This window comes from Corvus hawaiiensis, chromosome 10 (genome assembly GCF_020740725.1).
Source record: "Corvus hawaiiensis isolate bCorHaw1 chromosome 10, bCorHaw1.pri.cur, whole genome shotgun sequence".
NCBI classification, from domain to species: Eukaryota; Metazoa; Chordata; class Aves; order Passeriformes; family Corvidae; genus Corvus; species Corvus hawaiiensis.
The window spans coordinates 17,632,827-17,659,250 of NC_063222.1; the positions used below are offsets into that span (position 1 = coordinate 17,632,827).

The following is a 26,424-nucleotide window of genomic DNA, read 5'->3' on the forward strand; positions in this document are numbered from 1 at the left end:
AAATCTGACACACCTGCACATAGCAAAACCTCATGAAAAGACTTCCATTGCATAATAAAGTTCATGCTCTTTCTATATAGAAGCCATTCCTACCCAGGACATTTCTTTTTAAAACAAAGTAGGAATTTCTTCCCAGTACATGGTCTGCCAAGCACTGCAGCTAAACCCTCAGCATACAGAGCACCACCAATGCAACACACAGAGAATTATTCTTGCTTCAGCACACCTCCTAACTGCTCTGTACTGAGTTGGCAGGGACATAATATCTATGACAAACGTGGTATTTCAGCTGACCTAAAGAAAGGAATGATCATCTCCAAGGGCGGTCTTTGTCTACACGGTGAGCAATACCTATTGCACCAGCCTTCCTGAAAAAATTTACCCAAAAGCAACTTATTCAGCAGCCACTCAAATAGTTTTTGCACAAGTTTTTTTTTGTAGGGTTGAAATATCTTCTAACAGTGCTCAGTAGATGCGGTTAAAGTTATAAAGATCAATGGTATGGGGGAAACTGGCAACGTATTAGGAAACCCTCCTTGCCCTGGAGCTGCTGCCTCCCTTCTGGGCCAGCAGCCGTAACCTTTGGAAAGGTAAGGAGGCAACTGTGCCGATGCCTCTCAGCTCTGCCAGGCTGCTTTGCATGCCTAGCACTTGTGAAATCCAGAAGAGCTCAGCAGCTTTTACATGCCAGTCCAGAGGCAGTCCCCGTGCTGAATGCAACAACAAAAAAAACCAACAAACCGAAGCATTAAAAAAATAAAAAAATTCCACTCCAAAAAACTGCTGGTTCGGAAACTTTGGCACTTCTGGCGCCTTGGTTTCCCTTCTCTAAAATGGCGACTCCACACCTGATTTGCCTACCAAGCAAAGGTGTTTGCTGATTAGGGAAGTAATGTTTGTGCAGCACTTTGAAGATTTAAAGTACTACATTAATCCTACATGTTGTTCTTACTAGAAGCCAATTTTTAACTAAGAGAAGGGAAAAAAAAAGCTGATTTAAATAGTGACCCTCCCCCACTTCAAGATGTTCACTCATCTCCCAACATCAGCTATTCTTATCTGTAAATGTTTTTTTAACCCTTCCTTCTCACAGTTCTCAGAAACCACAAGTCTCATTCAGCTTTTATTTGAAAAATGGCTTCTTTCCAGGCTGTGGCTGTTTCTTGTAAAGTTAATTCCTTTGGTAATACTGCTGGAGGCACCTTGGTATGTTTGGTGTGTGTATGTACACATATATATTTTCCCCCTTTTCACACGGTGTTGTTTTTATATATGTGTAGTGAAAGATACCTAATCCAGGATTATGATTCTCTTTATTCCTTTCTCATGAAAGTAGGTGGGACTTTTCTTGTGCAAGTTGCAGTGATGGAAATTATGTTTAATGAACACTTTTTCCTCTCCACATAGACAAAAAAAAGGTCTCCTTAAAAACCAAAAAAAGTTTCTTGCCCTCAAATTTTTCCCCTCTGAGTTTTCCTTCCAAAACAGCTAAAACCTTAAAACAAATTTTCTGAAGAAAAAAAAAAAAAAAAATTGCGATGCCAGTAAAAGTAGAAATTGCTTGTTCAAATCAGCAGAGGGATCTGCTGCCCCAGTGGGGGACACACCCCCTTCCCCCATCCTATGTTCTAATGCCTCATGATTTTTCACTTGCAGATCCTGGAAGACCTGTAGTGAGGTCTAACTCATCTCCAGTGACAGTGGGAGGGAATCAGCCACAAACATTGCAGCCAAGAGGCTAAATCCTAGTGGAGAGAGAGGGTCATCCACACCATCTGATGCCTGCTTTCTCCCAGCATCCTGGGTGCCCTACACTGACTGTGCTGTTTGAAGATCAGAGTACACACTCAAAGCAGGAGACCCAAATTTTCAGCTCACAGTGCTGACAAACACCAGTTCATACTGTAAGTAAATAACTTCCCTTCTCATCCTTCCTGGGTATCACTAGTTGCACGGGGTACAGACTGTCCCTTGCAGCACAGTCCTGCACCAAAGTTCAGTCCTGTCACCACAGAGGGCACTGCTCTAACAGAGCATAGAGCAAAACTCCTGCTCATACAGAGAGGCCATACTGCCTTGGTAGGATTTACAAAACAATCAGGGACATAAAAACGGGGGAAAAGAAAGAAAGACAGCTCACATCACAAGACATTTTCTAGAAACTGCTCCACAGGTCTGTACAGCTGCTTGTAAGGAGTAACAGAAGATGATAACTGGTAATAAAAACAAAATATACATGACAAAGATATTATGGGGAAAAAGCACAATTACATTCTAATGGAAACCTAATGCACTCAGATCTCATTTTACTCAAGCATAAAAACCCAAACAGAAGCCAGCAGTCCCCTCCTGGCTGGTTCTCACAGGTGAACTGGTTCTTCCCAGCTTTGTGAGCTTGAAAACACCTCCCTGCCGTGAGAAAGGCACCTCCTTCAAAGACAGTAAGCCTGGCTCCTCTCTTTCCAGGTAGATGACCTAGGACAAGTTACTTATGCCTCAACAGCCGTGGTGTTAGGCCCTGTAATGTCCCACAGAGGGAAACACACCTCAGAAGCTCCCCGAGCAAGAAAACACAATCACCATCTCTCCCTGCACAAGGGCAATGGTGGCAATTGACATCTGCCCTGCCTCCCCACCTGCCCGGTGCCAAGAGCACATGCATGCTGGAAGCAGCCTCTTGAGGCAGGCACAGCTGCTGAGGGCTTAAGGAAGCCAAATCTGAGCCACTGTTCACCTGAGACAAATGGCCAAGCACCGCAGCGCTGCTGATCTGCCTCATGAAGGATCAGCTCACAGCACTGCAACAGCCTGCAGCGCCTGCATCCCACACTGCAACCCCATCTCTTCCCCCACTGCCTTCTCCTTCCAGGTTGCTTCTCCCCTCTGCCTTAACAAGTGGGGGCTATCACCAGTGAAATAAACTTCACTGAAGAGCCAGCTGGGCTGAAGGCATTCACTACCAGAGTGGCCCACAGGTGACCAATTTGTCTCCCCACGGAGGGCTGCAAATGCTCTGCACAAATGAATCTCTTACAGGGACCCTTCTCAACTGCCCTGTGCAAACAGGAAAAGCCTACACCATTACTGACTAGGAGCCTCTGAGGATAAGAAAACCCCTAATCCTGTAACAAGGCCACATCCAATCCCTCTCTCCTGACAGCTTTAAATACAACGTTAAAGGGTGAAACTGGAAAGCTCAAATTATACTGAGCAACACACCACCAAGGAATCACAAAGCTAAGACTTCACAGGAGCACTCAGCACAGTCTTACATGTATATTCACTGAGAGAGCCACCAGGCCTTAAAAAAGTTTTCACTTATGATACTGAGAGATTATCAGCAGTTGGGACATACCGGACATGACCAGAGTTACTGAAATGATGCACTATTTGAACAGATTAAGAGAACACCGAATATATAATTAGGAACTGTTGAGTCAAGGCAATGTACACATCTAATTGCCCTCTCACTGCTTCACTATGCTTATGCACAGTCATTTTATATAGACTAAAATGTCCCAAATTTACTACATGGGTCAGAACACAGAATGTATTTAAAATAAAAATGGAATTAATCAATCTGAAATAGAAATACTGAGATATCCCAGCCAAGGAATCTGTTCTCTCAACCACAAAAACCCGTTATTGCTTGTGTGGACTAATTTAAGTGCATTCTTTTCAGCTTCCTTAAGATGCAGCTTTTCCAAATTCACTAATCCCAGCCAGCACAATCCGTTTAGTTGCTTTCATGCATGTTGCACACACTATTATCCAGCTTTTCTAGCAAAGAGAGTCTGAAATCTGAGCATTTTCTGATGGTTGTAGGCACAGCTGAGTTTACTGAGAACAGGAAAACCAGTGAGCCTGCCTGGAACATGGATTGCAGCTTTGAAGAGCTCCAGGTTTCATAACAAATCCTGCAAGGACCAACCCAGCTCAGCTCCAACCTACTGCAGGGCATGAGAAAAAACTGCTAAACTCAGGTATTGCCAACACCTGAATTATGCAAGTCTTGCAGGTCTGGGTGTCTTTCTTCAGCAGAATCAAAAATTTGCAAATAAATTTCAGTTTTCATTTAAAAAGTTAAAGCAATTTCTGCCTTCTTGTGACTATCAAGAAAAGCTTTAAAATATTTAGTAGATGCACCCTAAAGGCTCAAAAACCTGGGAGAGAGTAAGAAGAACCTGTTTGTCTTTTAAAAAAGAGTCTCATGACTTATAAGGTGGTATCTTGCTTTTGGGGATGGGTGGATGAGATTATTTTTTTGATAGCTTGCATTTGGCAGTAATGTTCACTTTTACTTACCTTGACATACAATTTTAATTTTTACTTTCCTACTGCAATCATGTTTTCCCCCATGTAACAGGTTCTGCTAGTGGCAGGTGATTGCCAAATATATTTCAGGGGGAAAAGAGAGTGCAGTTGTTTCTTTATTTATTTGTGCTCCGAGTGGGTGGGGAAGGTCGGCATGCAACTTCTACAAACAAAAAAAATCTGAGGTGGCACACTTTTGAAATGCCTTGTTTGCTTCTGCTGCAGAAACAGGAGGAGATACTGCAATGCATGGGTATACAAGAATTCTCCCACATAAATAAACGAGATGCTATTCTGCTTAAGTTCTGACTTCATCCAACTCAGAGGGCTTCTCCCTCAACCTCAACAACCTACTCTCTATCTCAGCATTACAAACAATAAGTGCTTGTTCCTTTGCAGCATGGTTTTCAAGAAGGTTTTATTGTTTGAGTGTGCATGTGAGAAACTTTGTTCAATTTAGACTATAAAGGCTTTTGTTTTTAAACACTTCAATAGAGTTTCAATTGTTAAAGACTTTCCTTCTGAAAAGACTGATTAACCTGCTTATATTCTTACTTGCATTCTGAGGTAATTAATTAAAAAAATAATCAAGGATGCTTATAAAGTCCTCTGCAATCCAATCTCAATTTGTCATCATTAATTAGATCAACATTGCATACAAATGAGACCTAACCTGATTAGACAGCATGTTTTACTGGAATTCCTACTTAAGGTCATGGAAGACTTCAGAGAGAAAATTTGCAGTATTTTCAAAGTAAACTGCTCATACATATGGAATCACCCTGTCACCTAGCATCAGCTAATGTTTCTCTTTGTAATTTTGGTCTTTTTATTCTTTTTTCCCCCCTTTAATTAGGGGCCCATTGTTGCAGTGGGGATCCTGCAACACGCATATATCAAACCAGGAGTCCCGTGGAAAGGAAATATATATGGACAGACAGATTCTTGATAGCTGTTTCAGAGATGTTTATTTCTCCAGCCGCATGGCCGGAGCTCTGCCCAGGAACTGCTCCAGTCACGGGACCAAGGGTCCTTCTGCCCGCGCAGGGAACACAAACCAACCAATGGGAACGAGGCTGAGCAGGGACAGGGAACCCCGTGTCTGTGCCCTCAGGGCCCCTCTCCCAGGGCTACACGGCAGGGGAGGGACCCCAACAGCCCATCACAAACCTGAGCAGAGAAGCTGTCACACTCATCTCCCTCCCAGCCTATACTACACAAATACTGTTGATTTTGCAAAAGGTGTCCACTGTCCTAGGACAATAAACCTCCCTCACTGCAAAATTTGGAGGAGTAAAACAAAAAATCATTTTAAGAGAAAAAATGATCCCAGGGCTGTTTTCAGAGACATAGAATTTACGTAACCAGCAAGGACGCTCTCTGCTTTCCCCCACCTCCAACAGAAGTCACCTTGGGATCTAAATGCACAAAGTGGCTTAGAAATCTGAAGCACCTTCACAGGTCTCCAATCACTCCATGAAAGCAGCTCTTGCTCTTTGGAGAAATTACCCATTCCTCTTACCCAGCTCACCGGCTTTGCTCCCATGACCTCATCTGACATGACTCAGCCCAGAAGCTCAGAGGAGCTCTGGTGAAGCACGCTGTCAGCCAGGACAGCAGATCCCCTGCCAGGCACCACCAACCCTTCCCAGCACGACAAGGTAGGTCAGACTGGCTCATCCCCTCCAAAAAGGAGGAAAGTGCAACACATTGGATTTCCTTACTTAATACTGTTACCTGGGGAACTGCAAGAGGGAAAACAGGAAAAAAAAATAGAACACTAAACCAAACAAACTAAGAAACAAGGCTTTCAAGTTTTGGACTCTTAATAAGGGTGGGGCCATCAAGTAATTAAACTTTTAATAGGTCACTACAGTGGAAGAAACTCTTCCAGTTGGGTAAGTTCCTAATCCATCATTAAAAAAGACGACAGGCATTAATCAAAGTGTATGAAGTCACATGACGGGGGGGCAACTCCAAGAACTTGCTCTTGCTGAGAGGATGGGGCAATCACTCCTCCTTTCATCAACATTTCATGCGTGTTTCCACACTTCTCAGGATGACAGTGGGAAGGAGAGCCTTCACGTCCTTCCCCACCCACCCCACTGATAAAGCTGTCGAACACAGATTACCAACTGCTCAAGAGCTCATGTGAAACGAGTTGGTGGATTAATTAGCAGAAGGGCAGAGCTCTGAAGATGGATAGGTGCTCTACTTTGCAAGGCGTATTGATTGAAGGTCCCCAGCCAGCACCACAGGACTGTCATAATCCACTGTGAACACATAGCACACTGCCAGCTCCTGCACAAGCAGCTAAATATGGGTCACTTGGCTCAGTGCAGGGACACCTGGACCACGCTCCCTCCTCCCTGATCAGAGAGCTGTTTAAGAGCCCATTCCTTCAGTAAAATACATGGACTTAAGACCTGAACAGACTGCAACATATATGGGGAATACACCTTCATCTGCAGGTCCACATCAGGGCAAAGGAAAAGAAGGGAAGGCTAAGCATGCCTTTCCCCAGGCTGCACACACCTGATGACTGTAGTCACCAAATAGTAATTTTATTTCTTTTTTCAAAGTCAGCATGTAATCTGAGCTTTGACCACTACCTAGATCCACATTAAAATTCAGCCCTTACTTCTACCCCAAAAAGCCACTATCAATGAGGTGAAGCATCTCATTTAAGCTTGCTAGGAGCTTTCCTGCCTTCATCTCTGCTGGAACAGCCTACTGCATACATTCAAACCTCATTTCAAAAGACTGCTTTTCGTAGTTGAAAGGACAGCATCAAACACTCTGGCTCCTTGCAGCTGCGTTAGATAATTCTTTGTACCATACGTATCAAAAGAGAACATCTTTTCATATCTCCTTCAAAGGACCCTCTCCAGAACAGCTTGCAAAAATCCAAGCCAGCATTTTCTTGCCCTGAGAAATGCAAAGCAGAACTGACCAACAGTTTCCTTACCTAAAGGGAATTGAAAATAAATATAGTGTGTAGTGTAATTGGAGAAACAAGGACATGAAAACGTGTGAACTACAGCAGATCATCACTCCCCAGGCTGAGTAGTAAAAAATGCGATTTCAACCTCACTTAAAAATACCTCACCCTTTTATGCATAAAGAAATGAAAATTTGGTTGTGACTGAACCTATCACATTTTAACCTCATTTAACACCATTTTCTGAAAGAAGTTATTAATGTCAGTTCTAGACAAATTTTAGCAGAAAAGACTTTTAAAATACAAGGGATGTAACCTTATAGTGATCTGTTGTTATATGGCATCTTTTTCCAGAAGAGAGCACAAGGGCTCTGCTGCTTTGCTGGCAGCAGTAGCTGGAGTTTGTTTTTTAGTTGCCTATGCAGCTAGATTGTATCTGAGATCAAAGTAGTTCCTCAGATTAAGACGAAAAATACAAAACCCCACACTATTTTAATGCTCTTAGCTTTTGGTAGAAAGTTGATCTTTTTTTGCTTAAAAAAAAAATTTAAAAATTAAGTCCTTGCTTTTATTCAGGTAGCATGGGGCAGGATATTATTCACTGCACCTACTCCAAGTGCCTGCAGGAGAGGAAGGCAAATATTGAACATCTTTAAGATAGCAATATTCTCCATTGTAAACATCTCTACTCTAGAGCCCTAAACCACAACAGCTGGGCTTACAGCTCCAGCAGTGCTGTGTCCTGAGAACAATCAAGCCAGCACCACCAAAAATCAAGAGCTGGGCTTCAGGTTTCAAGCTTCTGCATTTTTTGGTAAGAAAAGTAGTGTTCTGTCAGCAAAGTTTAAATAAAAAAACCAAAACAACAAACCAACAACAAAGCCCCATAACAGAACAACCCCACCCCCTTCAACAAAACCCCAAATAACACACAGGGCTGACCCGAGCTGGTGACACACTGGGGTTCCCATACCAGCTGCAAGAGGAGAAGGACACAGAGAAAATGACAGCCTCACACTCCATGGGTCTGAGCAGGGAGCACCACCTCCATCCTGCTGGCACGGCCCTGCATGCCAAACCTCATACAAACCCACAGATGTTGAAGAAAGCCAAGGCAAGCACTGAGGCAATGCTAATGCCCACCTCAGGTTTTACTCCAGAGCTCCTGTTAGGCCCAAAAGGAGAGCCACTCTTTCATCATGCACAGTCTTTAGGTGATTGATTTTTTGCAAGGCATTTTTAGTCCCCTGGGATTTAGTGATATTACTGAGGGTTAAATTCCCACCACACCCTCTCAGAGCAACCAAGATAAATCTCTCCCTTCTGTGTGACACATCACACTCTGCAGAGGACTCAGGTCACTTTGTTCTTGCACAAGCCTGGGTATGTATCACATGAATAATGTCACTAGGGGCAGGGGGACCAAAGCCAGCGAAGGAGCAAAAGGAGCCATGTCCTTACCGTCCATGTTGCTGACTTTGCTGTGCTGGACTGTTGAAATGATACATCGAAGCTGTGAGGTCCTGGGTAGTCTGTGTTGGAAGGGATGGCTGGGGAGGGAGAGAGGGCATCAAAAGTGGAGCTGGGCTGGGCGTAGGGCGAGGGGGCCGTGACGCTGTTCTGCGCGTGCTCCGTGTTGTAAGGGCTGGTGGAGGAAGAGCCATTCTGGATCTGCTGGTCCATGCTGTTCAGGAGCCCCAGGTTCGTGTACTGCGGCTGCAGGCAAGGAGAGATGCACAGGAATGTTAGAGGAGAAGCACCAGCACAGGCTGGCCAGACACAGCATGGCCTCCACCACAGAGGATGCACAGCATCATCTCAGCACCACCGTACGTGTCACACCAGGAGGGAGATATGCAAAGGATATCCCCCTCTTTACACTGGTGACTGAAACAGAAAGGAGTACAGCTTCTCACAGACACACGGTGGATCAACAGCAGAGCTGGGAGAGGAGCCTGTGCATCACCAGGAGGTGATTTGCAGGGCAGAAAGCCGTCCCAAGGAGACAGGCTCGCTATGCCTAGCAACACCCAGTCAGACCTTTTCAGAGGTACTGCTGTAAGCTGATAAAAATCAGCAGGTTCAGAACTACAGTGCAACTGGCTCTAACCTGTACGAGGCTACACCGTCTTCAACAGTCTCATGCTCTACACAAAGGCGATGGATCTGACCCCACTACACGGGGTGACATTAGCTCCTCTAACCCAGGTAGTAACTGTGCTGAAATGTGACTCACTGGCAAAATGGTTAGGAGCCACAAGCCTATCTGCACCATACATTCAACTCCCAGTGACCAGTCACACACGGTGGTAGAGAATTAAAGTTCTCATCAAGTAGGCTGGAAAGTGACAGCATGGAAGGCTTCTTCTCATGCTTAAGAAGTATCAATTGTACAGTTACGTGTAGTTAACTGCACTTAACTAGTAGTAGCTACTTAGCACATAAGTAGCCTTCAAGTACAAACAATATATGAAACAACTGAAGATATCAAAACCGAAAACCTCTGAGAATAAAGAAAAGGCAAAGGTTAGATTAAGGAGAGGTTAACAGAAAAAACACATCTAATACCCTAAATTCAATGCGTAGCCATGGTCTCCCACCTCAAAGAGATGAGAGGGGAACACAGTTTAGAGGAAGGTGACAAGAGTAAGCAAATCCTTTTAATGCCATCCTGTAACATAGCAGTGGGTGACAACTTTTTAGCCTGGAAAAAAACTGAAAAGGTGGAACTCAGTATGATAAAGGGGATGAATTCCTAGATTACATGGAAAAAGAGCAAATACAAAATTAATTTTCATGTTCTCTTAAAAGAGGTGTTTGGGAACAAGCAAACAGCTTGAGCAGAATTTTGGCTTAAACACACAAAGAGTGATTCTTCACAAAACCCACAAATAAACACGGATTTTTTTTTTTTTGCCACAAAATGTCACAATGCTAAAAGCCTAAGTTCAAAAAAGCAGGAGACAAGTTCTGCTTGAGGAAAATCCACCAAGACAAGTCTATCTGATTTTAAAATTCTGAACTACTATCACTTGGAAACTGAGAAAGTATTCTGGAGAAAGAGTTACACAACTGCCACACGTTTTTAATCCTCCAAAAGACGTGGCACTGGCCAGAGTGACAGGGCAGCAGGCAAGTGGGATTCAGTCAGGTACACTGGGTGCACAGCCCCATCCTTGTGTATGTCCAAAGGGCACGAAACTGTGCCCAGCTCAGGGCAAGCAGCATCCAAAGGTTTGTGCTACCCATTCCCAACAGCTCTGGGCTCAGCCAGGAACATGAGGCAATAAAGGCACCTGGTTCTGCTGTTAGCTGCTGACACAGCAGAAGGGACTCAAGCTCTTCCTCTCATCCAAGGCTCCAAGCAGCTCATGTCCCTCAACATCCTATATCTCCAATCCCACCCAGAGCCACCAAGCTCACCTATCTGTCAGTATCTCAGCCAGTCTGCTCACAGCTGCCCTCATTTTTCCAACAGTTATTCTTCTTCTTATCAGCCACTGAGCAAAGGCTCCCCAAATCAGAACACCAACCACAAGATCCATTAAAAAAATGCTTTCTCAATAGTGGGAACTCCAGCAGCCCTTTGAGTAGCACTCCTCCAAAGGCCTGAAAGGGAAGGGCACAACCTAGCTGCTGAGCTCACCTGGGAACTTTGGACAAGCCATTTAACACCCAGCTTTACCAGTCATTTCAGACACAGAGGGAAACAAGATGGTCCCTTTGCAAGGATGAAGTGACTTCCATATACCCAAAGACTTCACACTCTCAGTTGTACTTCCAGAATGGAAGTAGAGAAGTTAAAACCAGCCACCGCAGTTCTTCCTTAGGTTTCTGTTTCACTAGAAGAGGTTAGTATTTTCTGGGCTTTTCATTAAACACTCAAGGTGAGGCTGGTGCTCTGGGATCTTCAGTGAGGTGAGTGGGCCCTTCCAGAGATGCATCAACTTGTCACTAGGAGCAGTGCTGTGAAGGTCTGGGCAGGGGGGAACAGCACAGAGAACTTCATTTTGGAAGCTGGGATAGACTGCAGAGAGAAGGGAGAGCTGGTTCCCTCCCTTGCGCTGTCAGCGATTTGCTGTGTCCTTGGGCAAGGCACCTCTCCTCCCCCTCCACCCTCACCCTACTGCAGGCAGCAAGGTCTGCAGGGCAGGGATTGCTCCTCACCACGTAAAAAGCCCTGCACTTAATGGGCCTCCTTTGTCTGAGGCCTGCAGGCAGCAGAGTAATAAAAGCAATTACATATTGAGTCCTAATCCTGCGTGAACCAGTGACTCAGGTTAGTCATTTGCCCTCCCTGCCTCAGTTTCCCCCTCCAGAGCAGTGTGGATGTTTAAGTGCCCAGCACGCCTGTTAGATGGGAGAGCTTGTATCTGTGATTGGACTCAAAGCTCAATAGTCGATGGGGGAGAGAGAGATCCAGACTGGTTCTTCTCTTCCAAAAGGAGATTGCAGCTTTGGCAACACAGATGACAGTTATGTCTCATCTCCTGCAGGCTATTCACTCAATCAAGACCTATTTAACGGACTTTTGGTACATGTCTTCCCTTGAGGCTAATTCCATATGGAAAGAGCCAGAATTCTGACATACTGTACCAGGAAGAGTCTCTTACCTGCTCAATAATTTTGCATTTCATCAAAAAACAACCCTCCCGCCCCAGATTAACCTAGTAAGACCTGAAGACTTCTCAAAAATGTAGAATATCACTCAATTGTTTCATTCCTCATGGAGATTAACATCAGACACACTCCCTAACCAGTAAATGATGAGAAGACAGCTGTGATGAAAACAGTCTCCTACACCAGCTCAGACATACAGACAGCAAAACAATAGTGTTTCAGCTTTCACTTAAAAACTACTCCTCTAATCCCAGGCCACTCAAGCTAATGGGGAAAGATGGCCAAACAAGCAGCCAGTGTTAACAAGACAGCACAGCCTGGAAATGCTGAAGGTGCTGCCTGGGAGCCAATTAACCAAAAATAATAAAATAAGTGTCCCATTAAAATGTAAGATATCCTTAAGATATTCCAAGATCCTTTTCATTCCTTTCAGTCCAGGGGCCATCTGTCTAAATGTTATCAGCGGAGCAGCCATTCCACTGCATTTATACACTCACATGCCACAGCCGAATGCCGTGTCCCCATTTGCTCTTTAAATAACTATTAATCTCCTTGCACTTATCCTCATGCTGACACAAGCAGCTGTTGGACTCCCCTTCTGCCGCTTCGAGTCCCACCAGCCTTTCACCTTCCCCGGCCCCTGGGTCCCCTCCCCAGGCAGGTGCTCCATCGCGGTGACAAAGCCACCGGGTTTGCACACACGAGCACTAAGCCCCGTCTCGAAGCTATGCCCCAAGGCAGGCGCGGAGTTGTTTGCGCTCAAGGGGTCAACATCTGAGCTGCTTGCACGGTTTTGGAGGAATCAGATAAGACTTCGGGAGGCACACGCCTTTTGACAACAGGACAATTAGAGGGGCAGCAGGCCCGGGGAAGGCACACGCAGGAATTCACCCCCTTGGCCCCAGCAGCGCTGGGGATGGCGAGAACAAAGAGGCTGCAGACTGTCTGCAAGGTATTGCCCCTCAGGAGGGGGCTGCAGGGCGTGTGTTTGCACACACACTGCTTCCTTTCACCATTCACAGAAAGGAACACAACAGCATTTAATCCAGAAATTAATTCTTGGCAGGTTGGGAGCCCAGAATTTAACACATGCCCGTATTTTGCTGTGGGGTCATTTTAAATGACTGCAGAATGTAGCCCGACCACCGATTCCTCATATAAAGAGAAAGCTATTTGGTGGAAAGAAATGAATTGCATGCAAAGCTGAAAGAACAGATAATCTAATTTTCAGAGCTTTTGTTTGCTATTTTGTTCCCTCCACCAAGCTTCTGAAACTATTAGTATCACTGAAGCATTACAAAAACCTTCAGGCAAGTATAACTGCAAATAATTAGAGAGCTACAATTAGATCTTAGACTATGTATTTCAGAGCATCATTTCAATAATGCATCTTGAACTATCAGTTTCACTTCCTACATCCCATCAGCTTCACTTTCAGGTTTTCATGCTAACTCATGCTTCTGGATTAGGAGAAACACGGTTTTACTGGAGGGGTTGCTGAATTAAAACCAGACTGAAAACGGAAGATGGTTTAAGCACGGTTTGCTGCCGGGAGGGTGCCATCTCCCCCGGGAACACGGGGAACAAGGTACAGCAGAGCCTGTAGCCAGCGGCTCCGGGGCACTTGCCACCAGAGGGCAATGCAAATGCTCCGGCACGGCAGAGCTGGAGCGCGGGGAAGACGCCCCAGCCCACCCAAACTTGGGCCCTTCTCACCCTGCCTTGCAGCAAAAACCCACCCCTAGCTCTCAGGATTTAAGCCCATTGTGTTAATTAATAAGGTTATGAGAAAGATCTGCAAAAAGACCCTCCGTTTGAAAGGAAGTAACTAATGCAAGTCATGAAAAGCTCTCAAGGGGACTTCCACACCAAAAATCCCCTAAAATACACAGCTCCAGCTATTAACTACCCAGTTACCAACATTTCGGAGCGTTTTGAGAGTTTCTCCACTTGAGAAAATAGACAAGAAGTTACCATCTTCAGGTGTAGAACACCTAGATGCCTCCACCCCCATCGAAACCCTTCTCCCTAATTCCAAAAGAACGAGCATCTTTGCCATGCACACCTACTGACTGCATTTTAATTTTCACCACTGGATCTACACAGCCCAAGAGCAGTGTCCAGCTACTCAAAAGCCTTGCAAAACACCTGGTGCTTATTCTCCAAAGATATGAAATGATGAAACCAATAAACTATAATGGTTATTAGCAACAAGAAGATTTGCACAGCACTTCGGAAATTCTGTGCTTTGTCCTTAGCTGCACCACAGTGATGCACTAGGGCTAACACTTGAAGGACTAGTAAGCAACTTACAGCAATATTTCAGTGCTGGCCCATAGAAATATTCAGATTCCTGTTAGGGAACAGCTATCATAAAAGCAACAAGATAAATGTTTCCCAGAGTGCTTGATGCCTGTCCAAATCAGATGACAGACACCTTGAATGTATCCAGAATGATTTAAATCCACCTAAGTTTTCAAACCTTCCTAACAAAGGATTTTAGTAGGTGGAAATAAGTCCCTTAAGCTCAACAGAAGTGCTTCTATCACAATTATTAACCAAGATATTGCTGACTGCCAGCTGCTCAGAAGGCAGCTGATACAATACCCCATGTCAGCGCTCTGCTTGTGCCATGACAGAGCAGTGCCAAGAAATAAAAGGCTCCACCCATGGCCCTCAGCTAAGATCAGGGCTGAAGCAGACATATCTCAACTCACTCATCTCAATGAAAGCTGTGATTTGGTTTGTCTCTCTAGTCTGTTTTCTCACATAAAAAGCTTCAAACAAAAAAAACAACCAAAAAACAAATCAAACAAAAAAAAAGAAGGAGAAAGAGACTGAAAAATTTCTTCATGAGGAACAAACTCAGTTTGGACACTCCTCTGGTCCCCTCCAAGCTGTGAGGGGAAGATGTGCACAGTAATTTCAACACCAGCTTGGCCACACTCCCTCCAGTTCTAAAATGGAAACAAATCCTGTGGCTCTATTTCGCAGAGGTTTTTCCCCAGAGCTACTGTGCAGCTGAATCCACCAAGCACTTGGAAACCCTCAGATAAAATGATAATGTGCACCGTATACTCAACGTGAAAAGTGAGGGAACAAATAACTTCGGTTGAACCAAAGATATCAACAGTTACCAAGATTGATTTGTTCTAGTATAGTGCCTGGAAACCTATCTGATTTGAGCAATCCTACTGCTGGGTCATTGCTTTTTCCAGGAAGAGAGGAGGCTATTTCCCATCCCAGTGGTATAATAGGTTCCCAGCGCAATGGAAGGCACAGGACTAAAAGAAGCCCTGGAATCAGTCAACTCCTGTCCTGGATATTAGCCCTGCTGCACAACCAAACAGCCTCTGCTCAGCTCAATCCCACCTGTAAGGAGGGAGCACAAACATTCCTGCGTATTTTCTCCTGTACTATTGAGAAGGGAATCTGTTTGAGATCTACAGGGCTGTGCAATATGTACAACCACAGTAATTTTAAGGAACTATATTCAAGACTAATAAAGAAAAAAAAACATTCTTCTTCCAAGAAGAATAAAAACCAAAACCCCATGAGTGACACACACAATTGTCCTGCACAGGTATTTCAAGTTAAGTAGTTAGATAACCCCAGCAGTTGCCTGGACAGCTTCCAACATCACCTAAGTACATAAGGAAAGCCTAAGGAAAACACTCTATTTCAACCAGCTGGGGAGGAGAAAAAACAAAACAAAACCAACCCCCATAACTACTCTCTCCCTCTCAAAAAAACCCACCATTAAATGACCAACTCGAATCATACCACTACATTTCAAGCTTAAAAACTTGACTGCTCTGCCCACTTTAACAGAGCATCCCTTCCATCCCAGCCATCCCAAACAGCCCTATGCCCCCTTTGGTGAACAACACACCACAGAAGCAGAACAGGAGAAATCGGTGCACGTCAGTAATTTGCAAACACACACAGAATCACACCTGAAAAACAATCTGGCTTGTATACTGGGGGGAGGGAGGGAGAAGAGTCTGTGCCATTTTCACTGGGATGAGCTATTCCAGCACGCACACCATGCCACATCTACACCCTTTAGGTTCAGGGAAGCAGCACAGTTTTAACAGCCATACCCTGTAAGGCTGCAGATCACATTTCACTGAGAAACAGTACTGTTGAACACAGCAGAACTTCATGTTCAAGTTAAAGTCCACATATGCAGGTATTTGTGGGCTCAGAGAATGAGACAATTAAGGAAAAGCAACGTGAGGGTGAGTTTCTGTCTACCCACAAGGGCTGTAAGCTTTGGAGTTGTCTTGTTCCCCCCAGCTGTAATAGTTTTCTTTTTTAGCTGAACTTCGAGTTTTGCCCCTTGGTTAATTCATTTAACTCAGCAAGAAGTGTTTTTCAGCCAGAAGCAGGATGTCTTTTAAAACAAGCACAGCCCAAAGCAGGAATGCCTGTAATTCCTGACTCCTACCACCTGCCACAGGTTCATGTAAAAGACCTCGTCTAATTCGAGGATTATCAGAATGACAGTGCATCCCACTTCACACAAATATTAAGGCTGGACACCCTACACTGTGTAAGCGCTTCTAAATATTTTCCAGTGCATATAAAAATAATATCCCTGGACTTCCCTAGAGCAGCATTTTAGGCTCTAAAAAAAAAATTCTAAATTGGGCTCTTGAAAAAAGTTCTACTTGCATAAAAAACAACAGTGTTTCTGAAAGTCAGACCATTTAAGGGTTTTTAGACTATAAAGCTTTCATAAACATAAAACATTTTCCTTAGAGTATCTCAGCCATGCTTAGTTACTTTGAAAATACAGACAGTTTAGAACAGGAAAGTCCAAGATCCACCTCCACAGTCATTTCTTGACCCTGAGCTTGTGCTCAACAATTTATTTGACATGAAATTTGAAAACATATAAACAAAAAAGAGAGGAAGACAGTAAAAAAAAAAAAGGAAATAATACAATATCATCTCTATGAAATGCATGAAATCACAAAACATTAGAACTCCATGATCTTAAAAGAAATTGACTAATAACCCAAACACTCAGCTTCCTAAAACGAAAGAGGCCAAGAGTTTCCTACGTTCTCCTATTACCAGCTGGACAACACAACATCAACAAAGATCTGAAGAGCCATAAAGTACAGACAAATAGGAAAAGCACCCCCTCACACTCCCAGGAGATGCAAACATAACTGAAGACAAACACCTGCATCAGAAAAAACAGAAAAAACCTGCAAGATCTCCGTGAGGCTTTTTTTGCCTGGTTTCAGCAGCTGAAAACAACTGTAAGATCCCAGCTCAGTCAGCTGCCCAGAAATCCTGTGTGCTGAGTTTGTACAACAATGTTGAAAAGGTGGATTAAAAAAATAAAAATAGAATTTTAAACGTTAAGAGGAACCAACTAAAAAATGAGGAGGTGTGGAGAAGAAGCAGGGGCTGGAGAGAAAAACCCCAGTAGTTGATTAAAGCTGCCTCATTTCTTGAGTTCTTTACTGGACGGTAACCATTGATGTCACCAGTCATTTCAGACATGCAGCATTTTATTGTGTTGAGAGGGCAGCTTAGGCTGGACAGGATATCTGTGTGTCATCCACAGTGAAAGGCTGCAGGCACAGCAACCACCAAAGTATGGCCAAAGGGCACAAGGACAGTGAATAATCAGGGTCAGAATAGGACCAGGAATTGAAGTTAGCTCCCAAATTCATCATTATGCTCAATAAAATCTGAATGCATCATCTTTTAGACACGAAAGTAAAATACTCCAGCTAGGTAGCATTTTAGTCAGAACAAGAAATTCAGATCATCTACAAGTTAAATAAGTCAAGCAGTTAAACACACACACACACAAAAAAAAAAAAAAGAAAAGAAAAAAAAAAAGAAAAAGGAAAAAAAAGCCACACACATAAACCCCCCACGCCCACTCTTTGAAGCGTGGTGCAACTATGGAATATAAGAATTCATAAAGAAGAGTTACAGGAGGGCAAAGGGCAAATTAAAACAAGTTAGAGCAAGCAGCGGAAAAGGGTTACAGAGCAGCATCAGATTTCTTATAGATTAAAAGGAAGATCTACTGGATTTTCTGATGTATTTGGCCATTTCTTCTGTCCAAATCAAGCAGGAAAACTCCTGGATGGTGCTCCCAAAAGCCTGAACACCAAATAGCAGACTGAAAAGCTTTCAAGATTGAGGGGGGAGTCAAGATGACTGGATGCCAAATTCTGGCTAGATCCCAGCTGCAGAGAACAAAAGGAGGCAGGGCTTTGCCTTCCAACACTATTTTTTACATGAAAGCAGCTCCTGGCCTGCACTAAGCTGGCATTGCCTGCACCCAAGGATCTGCTGGGGTTCAGTACCACAGGATACACACACCCAGGAGAACCCCCCCACCCACCCTGCCTCTGTAGGTCACATCAGAAACAGCTTCACATCACTACTGCAGCTTACTCAGAGGTGAGCAGGAACTTTATATGGTGTTTTCCAAAGGTGCCAGGCTGTGCATACAGCGGACCCAAAAGCTGGTCTTTGAGAGAGGAGGCGTGAGTGTACACAGGCACAACATGCATGCAAAGGCACTGCTTCTTCCACAGCGACTTCATCAGCTTTACAAACACCAAGAATATTCTCCCCAACTATTTAAATCACCTTGACACATATTCTGCACATGCAGGATTTCCAACAGGCTCTCTGGCATGGGGCCTCCAATGTCTAACAGCAAACCTAAACCCAGTTTTCAGTACCTCCCTCCCTGTCCAAAACTACTGACTTCAGCAAACACCAGGACACGTGATGCCATGGTCACTTATGCAAGGCACAGCTTCAGAGATTTACATTTGAGGTATTCAGCTGCACAGACCTTTCCCTGTGAAGACAGAAAGGTGTTCTTCCAGATTTTTGACTAACGATATACCTACTAATTTCCATCTGATACCACATTAAACTCCCTACCCCTCCAGCTTGAACATTCACAATTCCTTTCAGACACAAAACACAGTGGACTGATTAAGGCTCATCTCAACAGCTTTCCCACCTTCGTATCAAGCAGCAGTTTCCCATTTCCAAAGTACTGGTGACACATAGCCAGTGTATGTTCTGGTTTCCTTTTAAAAAACTTCTTGCACACTTTGCTGCTGCTGAAAAGAAGGTGGAAGGAGATTTACTCAACTATTTAGTTCCAGTCAGTCACCACCAACACTCCTGAGGGAGCCAGTTCTTAGACTATGGATGAAACGCAGAGTAAAACTGCAGCAGTGAGAAATCACAGTAGAGTCTTGGCAGAGGCTGCTGAGAATCTCAGAGACATAACTTAAACCTGCAGAATCCAAATTTTACAAAGCAGAATTTTTTTTTTGTTTTGAGCCATCACTCTTCCAAAAAAGACTCCTCTGATTCCCAAAACCACTATGACATTAAGTAAAAATGCCAGAACAAAGACACAAATAAATACACTTTTCAGTCATTTCCCATACAGCAGAGAGATCCAGTTGCTGACTCCAACACTTCTGCTGGAATCCACCAATTCCTATTGTTCTGTTCCCCTCCGTTCCTGAGGTGGCACACTCCAGTGCATCATCCCCTTACACAGCTGGACCACGGCTCTGCAGCGCAGGGATTTCTGCCTCAGCAGCACAGCCGAAAAGCCTGGCACCTCCTCCCCTCTCCCCAAAGTCGGCAAGATTCTTTGTATTTACTTCCTAGATGTGGATTAAAACTGAAAGATTCATATCTGCTGAGACACAATCCATCCCTTTCATTCCCAGACACTACTCCACCATAAAATATTTCCCCTTCCCTCCCTGAACTGGGCGTTTCCTCCCACTCTCTTGCCCTTGGTAAAAACATTCATCTTCTTGCCATCTTGAGGAAGTTGGACTCATCTCAAATTTCACCGAGTCCCCTTGTATACCACTTCCCAAAGTCCTTGGGGGGAGGTTTAATCCGGATCCAAACTCTGGAATCAATCCCAAGAGGCTGCTGGGCTCAAATCAATGCACTAATTTTCAAGCATGCTCAGCCTTGCCACCTGGGTCCACTTCCAAAGAGAGCGGATAACTGAGCACAAGCCCAGAAATACATCACACCTCGAGCCATCCATTCAAGATACCAACACGCACATCCTGGTTAAAACACTGCTCCTTTAGTTGTTCCACTAAGACCCCAGGTGAAACAGCAGTGGCAGGGGATTTGCAAAAATACAAGATATCATTGAGCATTCTTGGATCAACTCCCAGTTGACTCAAACCTAGCACAAATTAAAAAACAAAACCCAATCGGAACCAAACAAAACCAAAAAGGCACCCACCAAAAAGCTCCCCCCACTCATCTGCCATGTTTTTGTTGCTTGGAGCTGATAACAATGGTCAGTAACTTCAAATAAAATCATCAAATTTAGATTCAAGTTCACCAAGAGTATCCAAGTTTACTCCACCAATGCCACGGAACTGTAGCTTTCATGCATCTTATCTGAGACTTCCTGAACAGTTGTTTCTTACTGGTTTTGTTACTTACTCTTTGCCCCTTATATTAGTAGCATCACAGAAGTAAAACCCCTATCGCCTTAAACATCATCCTGCTCTATTTGTTCCTTGCTGAAGCAGCTAAGCTAACCCTGGAAAGCCTCTCATAGGCTCTTCCTTTAGAGGAGAGCTGAGATTCTCCCCCAGGACCCAGTGTGTTTATAAGAAATAGTGCAGAGAAACGTAGGGGTAAACCTTTCTTGTCAGTAGCTCACAGCCAAATCATTGCTTGCAAAGCCTTGTATGTTTTGGGCTGCTATACAAAAAGCTTTATGCCATGGTCTGCTCCTACTGAAAAGCAGCTCTTTAACCCATCCAACAATTACAGCCTCTTCTCCCAGCACAGAGAAGTTCTGATGGGAAGCTCTGGGAGACTGAAGACTGGAAGATTTCTCAGAAATCATTTACTACTGTAACTGAAGAAGCCAAAACAAAACAGAGAAATTTTTAAGAACAGCAAGTTTATTCACTTGGAGAGACCCACCCACATGCCTGACCATGGCTGAGCTCGTGTGTCACTCTAAAGATCATGGCCTTGGATAGCTGACAAAGGACTGCAAGGATCATGGCACTGAGACAGCAGAGAATCTAGAAAACGCGTGCAAGGGGAAAAAAAGTTGAACCTTAACACCCTTGGAGAGAAATTATTTTCCTCTTAATTCTACTTGATACCAAAAGTGACTTAACACTAATCCAGGCCAAGTGGCATAAAGAGCTTGAGCTCACTTCTCTGCTGGAGAGGATGGAGTGAGTGTTGCTGTTAAGAGTACAAGAAGCTCCTCTCCTTTCTGATGATTTATGCAACCTTGCTTTAAAAGAGTTGCATTCATTTTATTGCCTACTCTGCACATTCTCAAGAGGCGTTGGAGGCAGTGCCAGAAAAATAACAGGGTTTAACAATGTCTAGCACAAATCCATCGGTGCAAGAGCTCCTTTCTGAAGCGTTTCCAGATTTTTTTTTTCCAGTGGGAACATTTTGTAAATAGAATTTAAAATTTGCCTTGAGCCAGGCAACACCCGCTTTTATTCAGCCCTTCACGATAATGAAATAAGTAGTTTCTCCACTAGTTATAACTAATGCCTTCCAGAGGAAAAAGTGCAAAGCAAATGGTTTACACCCTCTCACATCCCACATCCACAGCTTTCCTGTTGCAGATGCCATGTCTTCTACTTCAGAACTACTGAAGCTTTTGTCTCACAGTAAACAGAGCTGCAACTGGAAATAAACCCTTCCACCAGGCATAACTTGGCAAATGCAAACCAGAAGGTTGCCACCAGATGGGCTGAAACACAAGGTAGAAAAAGTTCCTTTCTGTCATTTCTCTATGCCCAGGGAGAAAAAAAGAAAGCAATTTCATTTGACTTAAAGCCATTAGACCATTATTTAAAAAAAAAAAAAAAAAAAAAAAAGTAAAAAGAAAGGAAAATAGCTCCTGAGGGAGCTAGGCAACAGCATAACTGGGCTCATCTTAGAAGAAATTAGAGAAATCAGGTGTTGGAGACACTGTCGAAGATTCAAACCATCAGACCAATAAAAATAACTGGGCAAAACAGCAGTTCTAGTCCCCAAGGAAAAATCATTACCACACTATGGAGATAGATAGATAATTTCATCCTGTCTCAACCAAGGCCAACTTACAGCAAACAAAATGGATCATCAGTTGCAACCACTTCAAGATATAAAACATCCTGACCCACTGCAATGGCAGCTCTTTTTCCATCTCTCACACTGTAAAACTACATTTTCATACTAGAAAATGTATTTTTTTTTTTCCAAATGAAACAAGAAGCTGAGAAGATCATCTGTCCCTGACTTCATACTGCTTACTAACCTTCCTTTTGACCATGGAAAACTCTAAAACAGAGCTGCAATTTCCAATCTGATGTCAAGTGCAATTACATGACTGCACAAACCCCAGTACGTAACTGAGCAGTACCAACACAGCCAAACTTCCCTGATTTCTGCACAAGTACTGCACAGTTAAAGCAGAACAGACGGTTGAGGGTCATCAGGTTTCATTTTTGTGTAGTAAAGCACACATTTCATTCTTTCCACCCACATGCAGGTTACAATCACTTGTTTCTGGGCTACACTCATAGCCTTCGACTGTTGAGGTCTCATACCTCCACCTAAACAAGGAGAGGATTTCTCCAGGTGAAATTCCCAATTCACTGCTCAACACGGGGGTCACACTACCTGTACTACCACAAAAAGCTTTTGGTACTCTACAATAGAACAAAAGGCCATCCATGGCGTGACAAACCTGCTCCAGTGAGGAGCTGGATCTTTACTGGAAGCATGCTCAACTCTTGCCCTTCCCTGTGCTTCTCCCGCAGCGCAGTCCTCGTTTCAGCCAGGAGGGAGATGGAAGTGCAGGGCAAGAGGAAGGTTTCAGCTTCCCACTACCCATCTCTCTGGTCTACTTCACCCTCTTCACTGGCAAACCCAAACAGAGCAGTAGCATCCACTTATTCTCTCCAAACAAAAGATAAACGCCCATCTGACCTGAGGCTTTTCTACCTCAGATTAAACCTTTGCAACTGGAATGCAGTTTGAAAACATCTTGGAGAAAAAGGAACCCGGTTATATAGGGCATCTGCAACTTTGCAGAAGACCTCTGTGGCCCAAAGATAAGACACATGCCTCTCAAGCCTGCACACATGACATCATATCACAAAAACTTTAATCTCCTAAGTGCAATTACAGCAAAATCGAAGGATGAACGCACAAGAAGCGTAGCTGGAATTGCAGGGATACCATCAAGAAACACAACCACCAATGCATCTCCTTATTTTTCACTCCTAATGACAGACTGTGCCCAAACATGTGGGGTGTTGATATCATTTAAATAAAGAGAGGCCACTGGAAGGCATGGAACTCACATCTGAATCCTGCACAGCTCAGGGAGAGGTTTCTTTCCCCGGGGATTGAGAATTGTTTGCCTGCTCAAAGCCAGCAGAACTCCAAGATATCATCACAAACAGGAAACCAGGAGAGAGGGTCAGGTTTAGCCAAAACCTTCTTCCTTGAGAAATAAATTAGGCTTTATACAGCATCTATCCAAGTGCTTTCATCTTGGGGTAGGTCAAGATGTGGGGTTCAGTGGGTACTGCACAGATAATCCTTTCTTCTTGGTACCTCCAGATGGAAGGAAGGGAGTAGGTGGGCTGCTCTCCTGGGCAGTAACCAGGCAGCTTCAGAGACCAGACCTTCAGAGATCACTTCCTTTACCCCAGGTTTGGCTGAGGGCCACAGTGAAGGGGCAGCAAGAGGGAAAGAGCCTTTGTCAAATGCAGTCATGCTGACTATGCCATGTGGCAAAATCAGCCAAAGAAAGCCATGGCTTTGTCCTCTGGTAGTTCTCAGCCAAATCCAGGCTGACAGTAAGGATGATAAGCCCTGGACACACTTTTGCTGCACACCAATGAAGCTGACGCTCAAAATATCAGTTACATCTCAACCCCCAAATTCTTTAACCTTAAACTAAGGCTTGCTGAACCAATATCCCAGATAGGTGCAAGAAATGTTTCTCTCACTGAGAAGGTCCAGCTCCCTCAGGACATCGTTCCAGGCCACCCCAGAGCCCCACATGCCTGCTCCTGCAAAGAAAGGACTCACACCCAGGGCACTACAGCTCAAACACACACATCTGAATTATTATTTAAAAGCTAAGAGGGAAAAGAAAAACAAAACAAAAAATGCACCCTTCTGAAGAGACTACCCTAACCCTCAAAGATATTTGTAGCTATGTGTATATAGCTTAATTTTCAGTGCAAAGGAATCCTGCCAAAAACCCATAAAGCAGTGCACAAGTTCTTTTAGTACAAAACTAGTTTCCCCCCACCCCTCCCAAAACTATGATAAAAATCTTAACGGAAAGAGATTCTTTAATTTGTCTCCCACAAAGAGCAGGAAGATCTTTGGGAAGGATGACGGATATAATCAAAAGTCATGGCGCATATTTCTTATCAGTGTTTGAACAAGATGTGTTTATTCTTTTGGCAATGATTTAATTTGATTTTAGCAAGCACTCCAAACTCTGCATCATCACTCAGCCAAACTGCAGAAGAACCCAGAGTCCCTAAAGGGAATCACTATTGCTCTCATCTCCCCCACCAAGACACAGGAAACTTTGACAAAACCAGACAAACTTGCAGATACTCTCCTTCACACCCAATTTTGTGCGTGCTTCCCTGCAGACGTTTGTACACAACGCATGTGGAGGTGAGGCAGGAAGACACAATGACATTCAAAGGGTTCCTGTTCATCAGCACCTCATCATCCTACTAATAACCACCCAAAGTCTCTCTCCTTTTCACATCTCCTACTCATAAAGGAGCACAGGAACAGATCTCTAGGGTCATCAAGTCCAGTGCTCTGCCAACCAAGAGTTTAATTGTTCTTACAGCTGACCCAGATCAAATGCTGGGATAGATTAAGCTGAAAAAGTGGTTGAAACAGGTTCCACCTCCAGCCTCTCAGGGCCGTGATTCACTTTAACACCCTTCTCCCCTCTCTCAGCTTTTCTCAAGCAGATCTGACCCATTTGGGAGGAACCCATCTGACCATGGTGTTTGGCACCACGCTCGAAGGCACGGGTGCCCCAGGGCCGTGGGTGATGGTTCGAGCTCGCTGCCCTGACCACACAGCCTGCACTGGGGCTTGTGCAATGGCCCATTCCCAGGCTGGGAATGCATTCCCAGGGCGGAATGCACCACACAGCCAGTGTGTGAAGACAGCAGAGCTCGGCATCTGCCAGCATCCTGGGGTGGCTGGGAAAAGCACAAGGAAATGGGCTTGGAATGAGAGAGTACTCCCTGCTCTTCATTTTAAAACTTGGTTTTAAAATGGGGGAATTACTTCCCACCCTTAAATAAGGTCAATTTTTAAACCCAAAAGCTAGTCTATACTAAGTTTTTCCATGAGTTGGTTTGCCTGCCTTGTGACCAACCCAGCAACAGCACTAAAATCTGAACTGCAGTCACCGGTGACAACAAAGTGCTACTTCTATTTGCACACTGAGAGCTTTTTATTTTTCCTTCTTTTTTAAGGAAACTATGCCAAACCCTACTTCTTGTTTACAAGCTTAAGTTGGGCGAGGTTCATCATCACCAATATATTTTAATTGAGCATTAATAAGTCTCCCTCTGTTTTGAGACAAGTCATTAGCAAGGCTGCTCTTCCTCAGAAACAAAGCCAAGTCAATGCTAATCAGGTTTTCCTTCCCCAGAGTACAACACTTCGCTGGATGAACAAAGTCAGCGCACCTTGTTCAAATCCAAGGAGGTAAGAGGGAGAGTGGGGGGGGGTGGGAAACAGAGCTAAAGCCTTTTAAAAACCTCCCCTGACAGCAACAGTGACGAGTGGCATTTAAGCGGAGCGAGAACGCTCCTGAGCGCATCGCTTCTGACAGATGAGCCCAGCCAGTCAACCATAGGGACTCCACAGCCCCACCGCTGCTATTCAGCGAAAGTTGATCAGATAGCAGCAGACAAATAGCACCAAGCAAACACTCCAAGAAGTGCTCTCTCCACATTTAAGAGTTTATAATTAACCTAGGAAAAAAAAAGAAGTCACCCGTTTGGGTCTCCTGCATGGAGCAGAGGAACCACGCGCACACGGGGGTTTGGGCTCCCTGCAGAGAGCACGCTGGTTTCAGTTTACCCCTCGCTCTCCCCGAGCCACAAGCCCGCCATCCCAGGTGTGCAAGCCTCGAGTATACCTTCAACACACTTTTCCTCACCAGCTCTCTCATCTCCTAGCTATGCTCTCGGCCTTTCAATTTCTATTTTGTTTTCTCTTGCAAGTGGCTGAGCTTCTGTCTGCTTTGGGGCTCGCACCCCGTGCCCTCCACTTGAAGCCTTTTCTCCAGGAACACACACACACACACACACACACACACACACAGAGCTTTGGCTGCTTTGCCATTCTGGCAAGTGTCAACACAGCTGCTGTCTCCGCTGGAATGTAAACCAATATTGTCGTTAGATCTCCCTCAACCTCTGGTAACTTCCTCCAAGATTTGCACAGCGTGTGGCAATCCTCTC

At 44.3% G+C, this 26,424-nt stretch overlaps 1 protein-coding gene across 7 annotated transcripts in view; it reads right to left on the reverse strand.

Annotated features, from left to right (window-relative positions):
- TP63 (tumor protein p63) overlaps window positions 1-26,424 on the reverse strand; it is an 83,851-nt gene that overhangs the window by 41,541 nt on the left and 15,886 nt on the right. For all 7 annotated transcript variants that reach the window (XM_048314769.1, XM_048314768.1, XM_048314770.1 and 4 more), the window contains one exon: window positions 8,717-8,971. In XM_048314769.1, coding sequence (XP_048170726.1) covers window positions 8,717-8,971 — 255 coding nt within the window. The remainder of the gene's footprint in view (window positions 1-8,716; window positions 8,972-26,424) is intronic.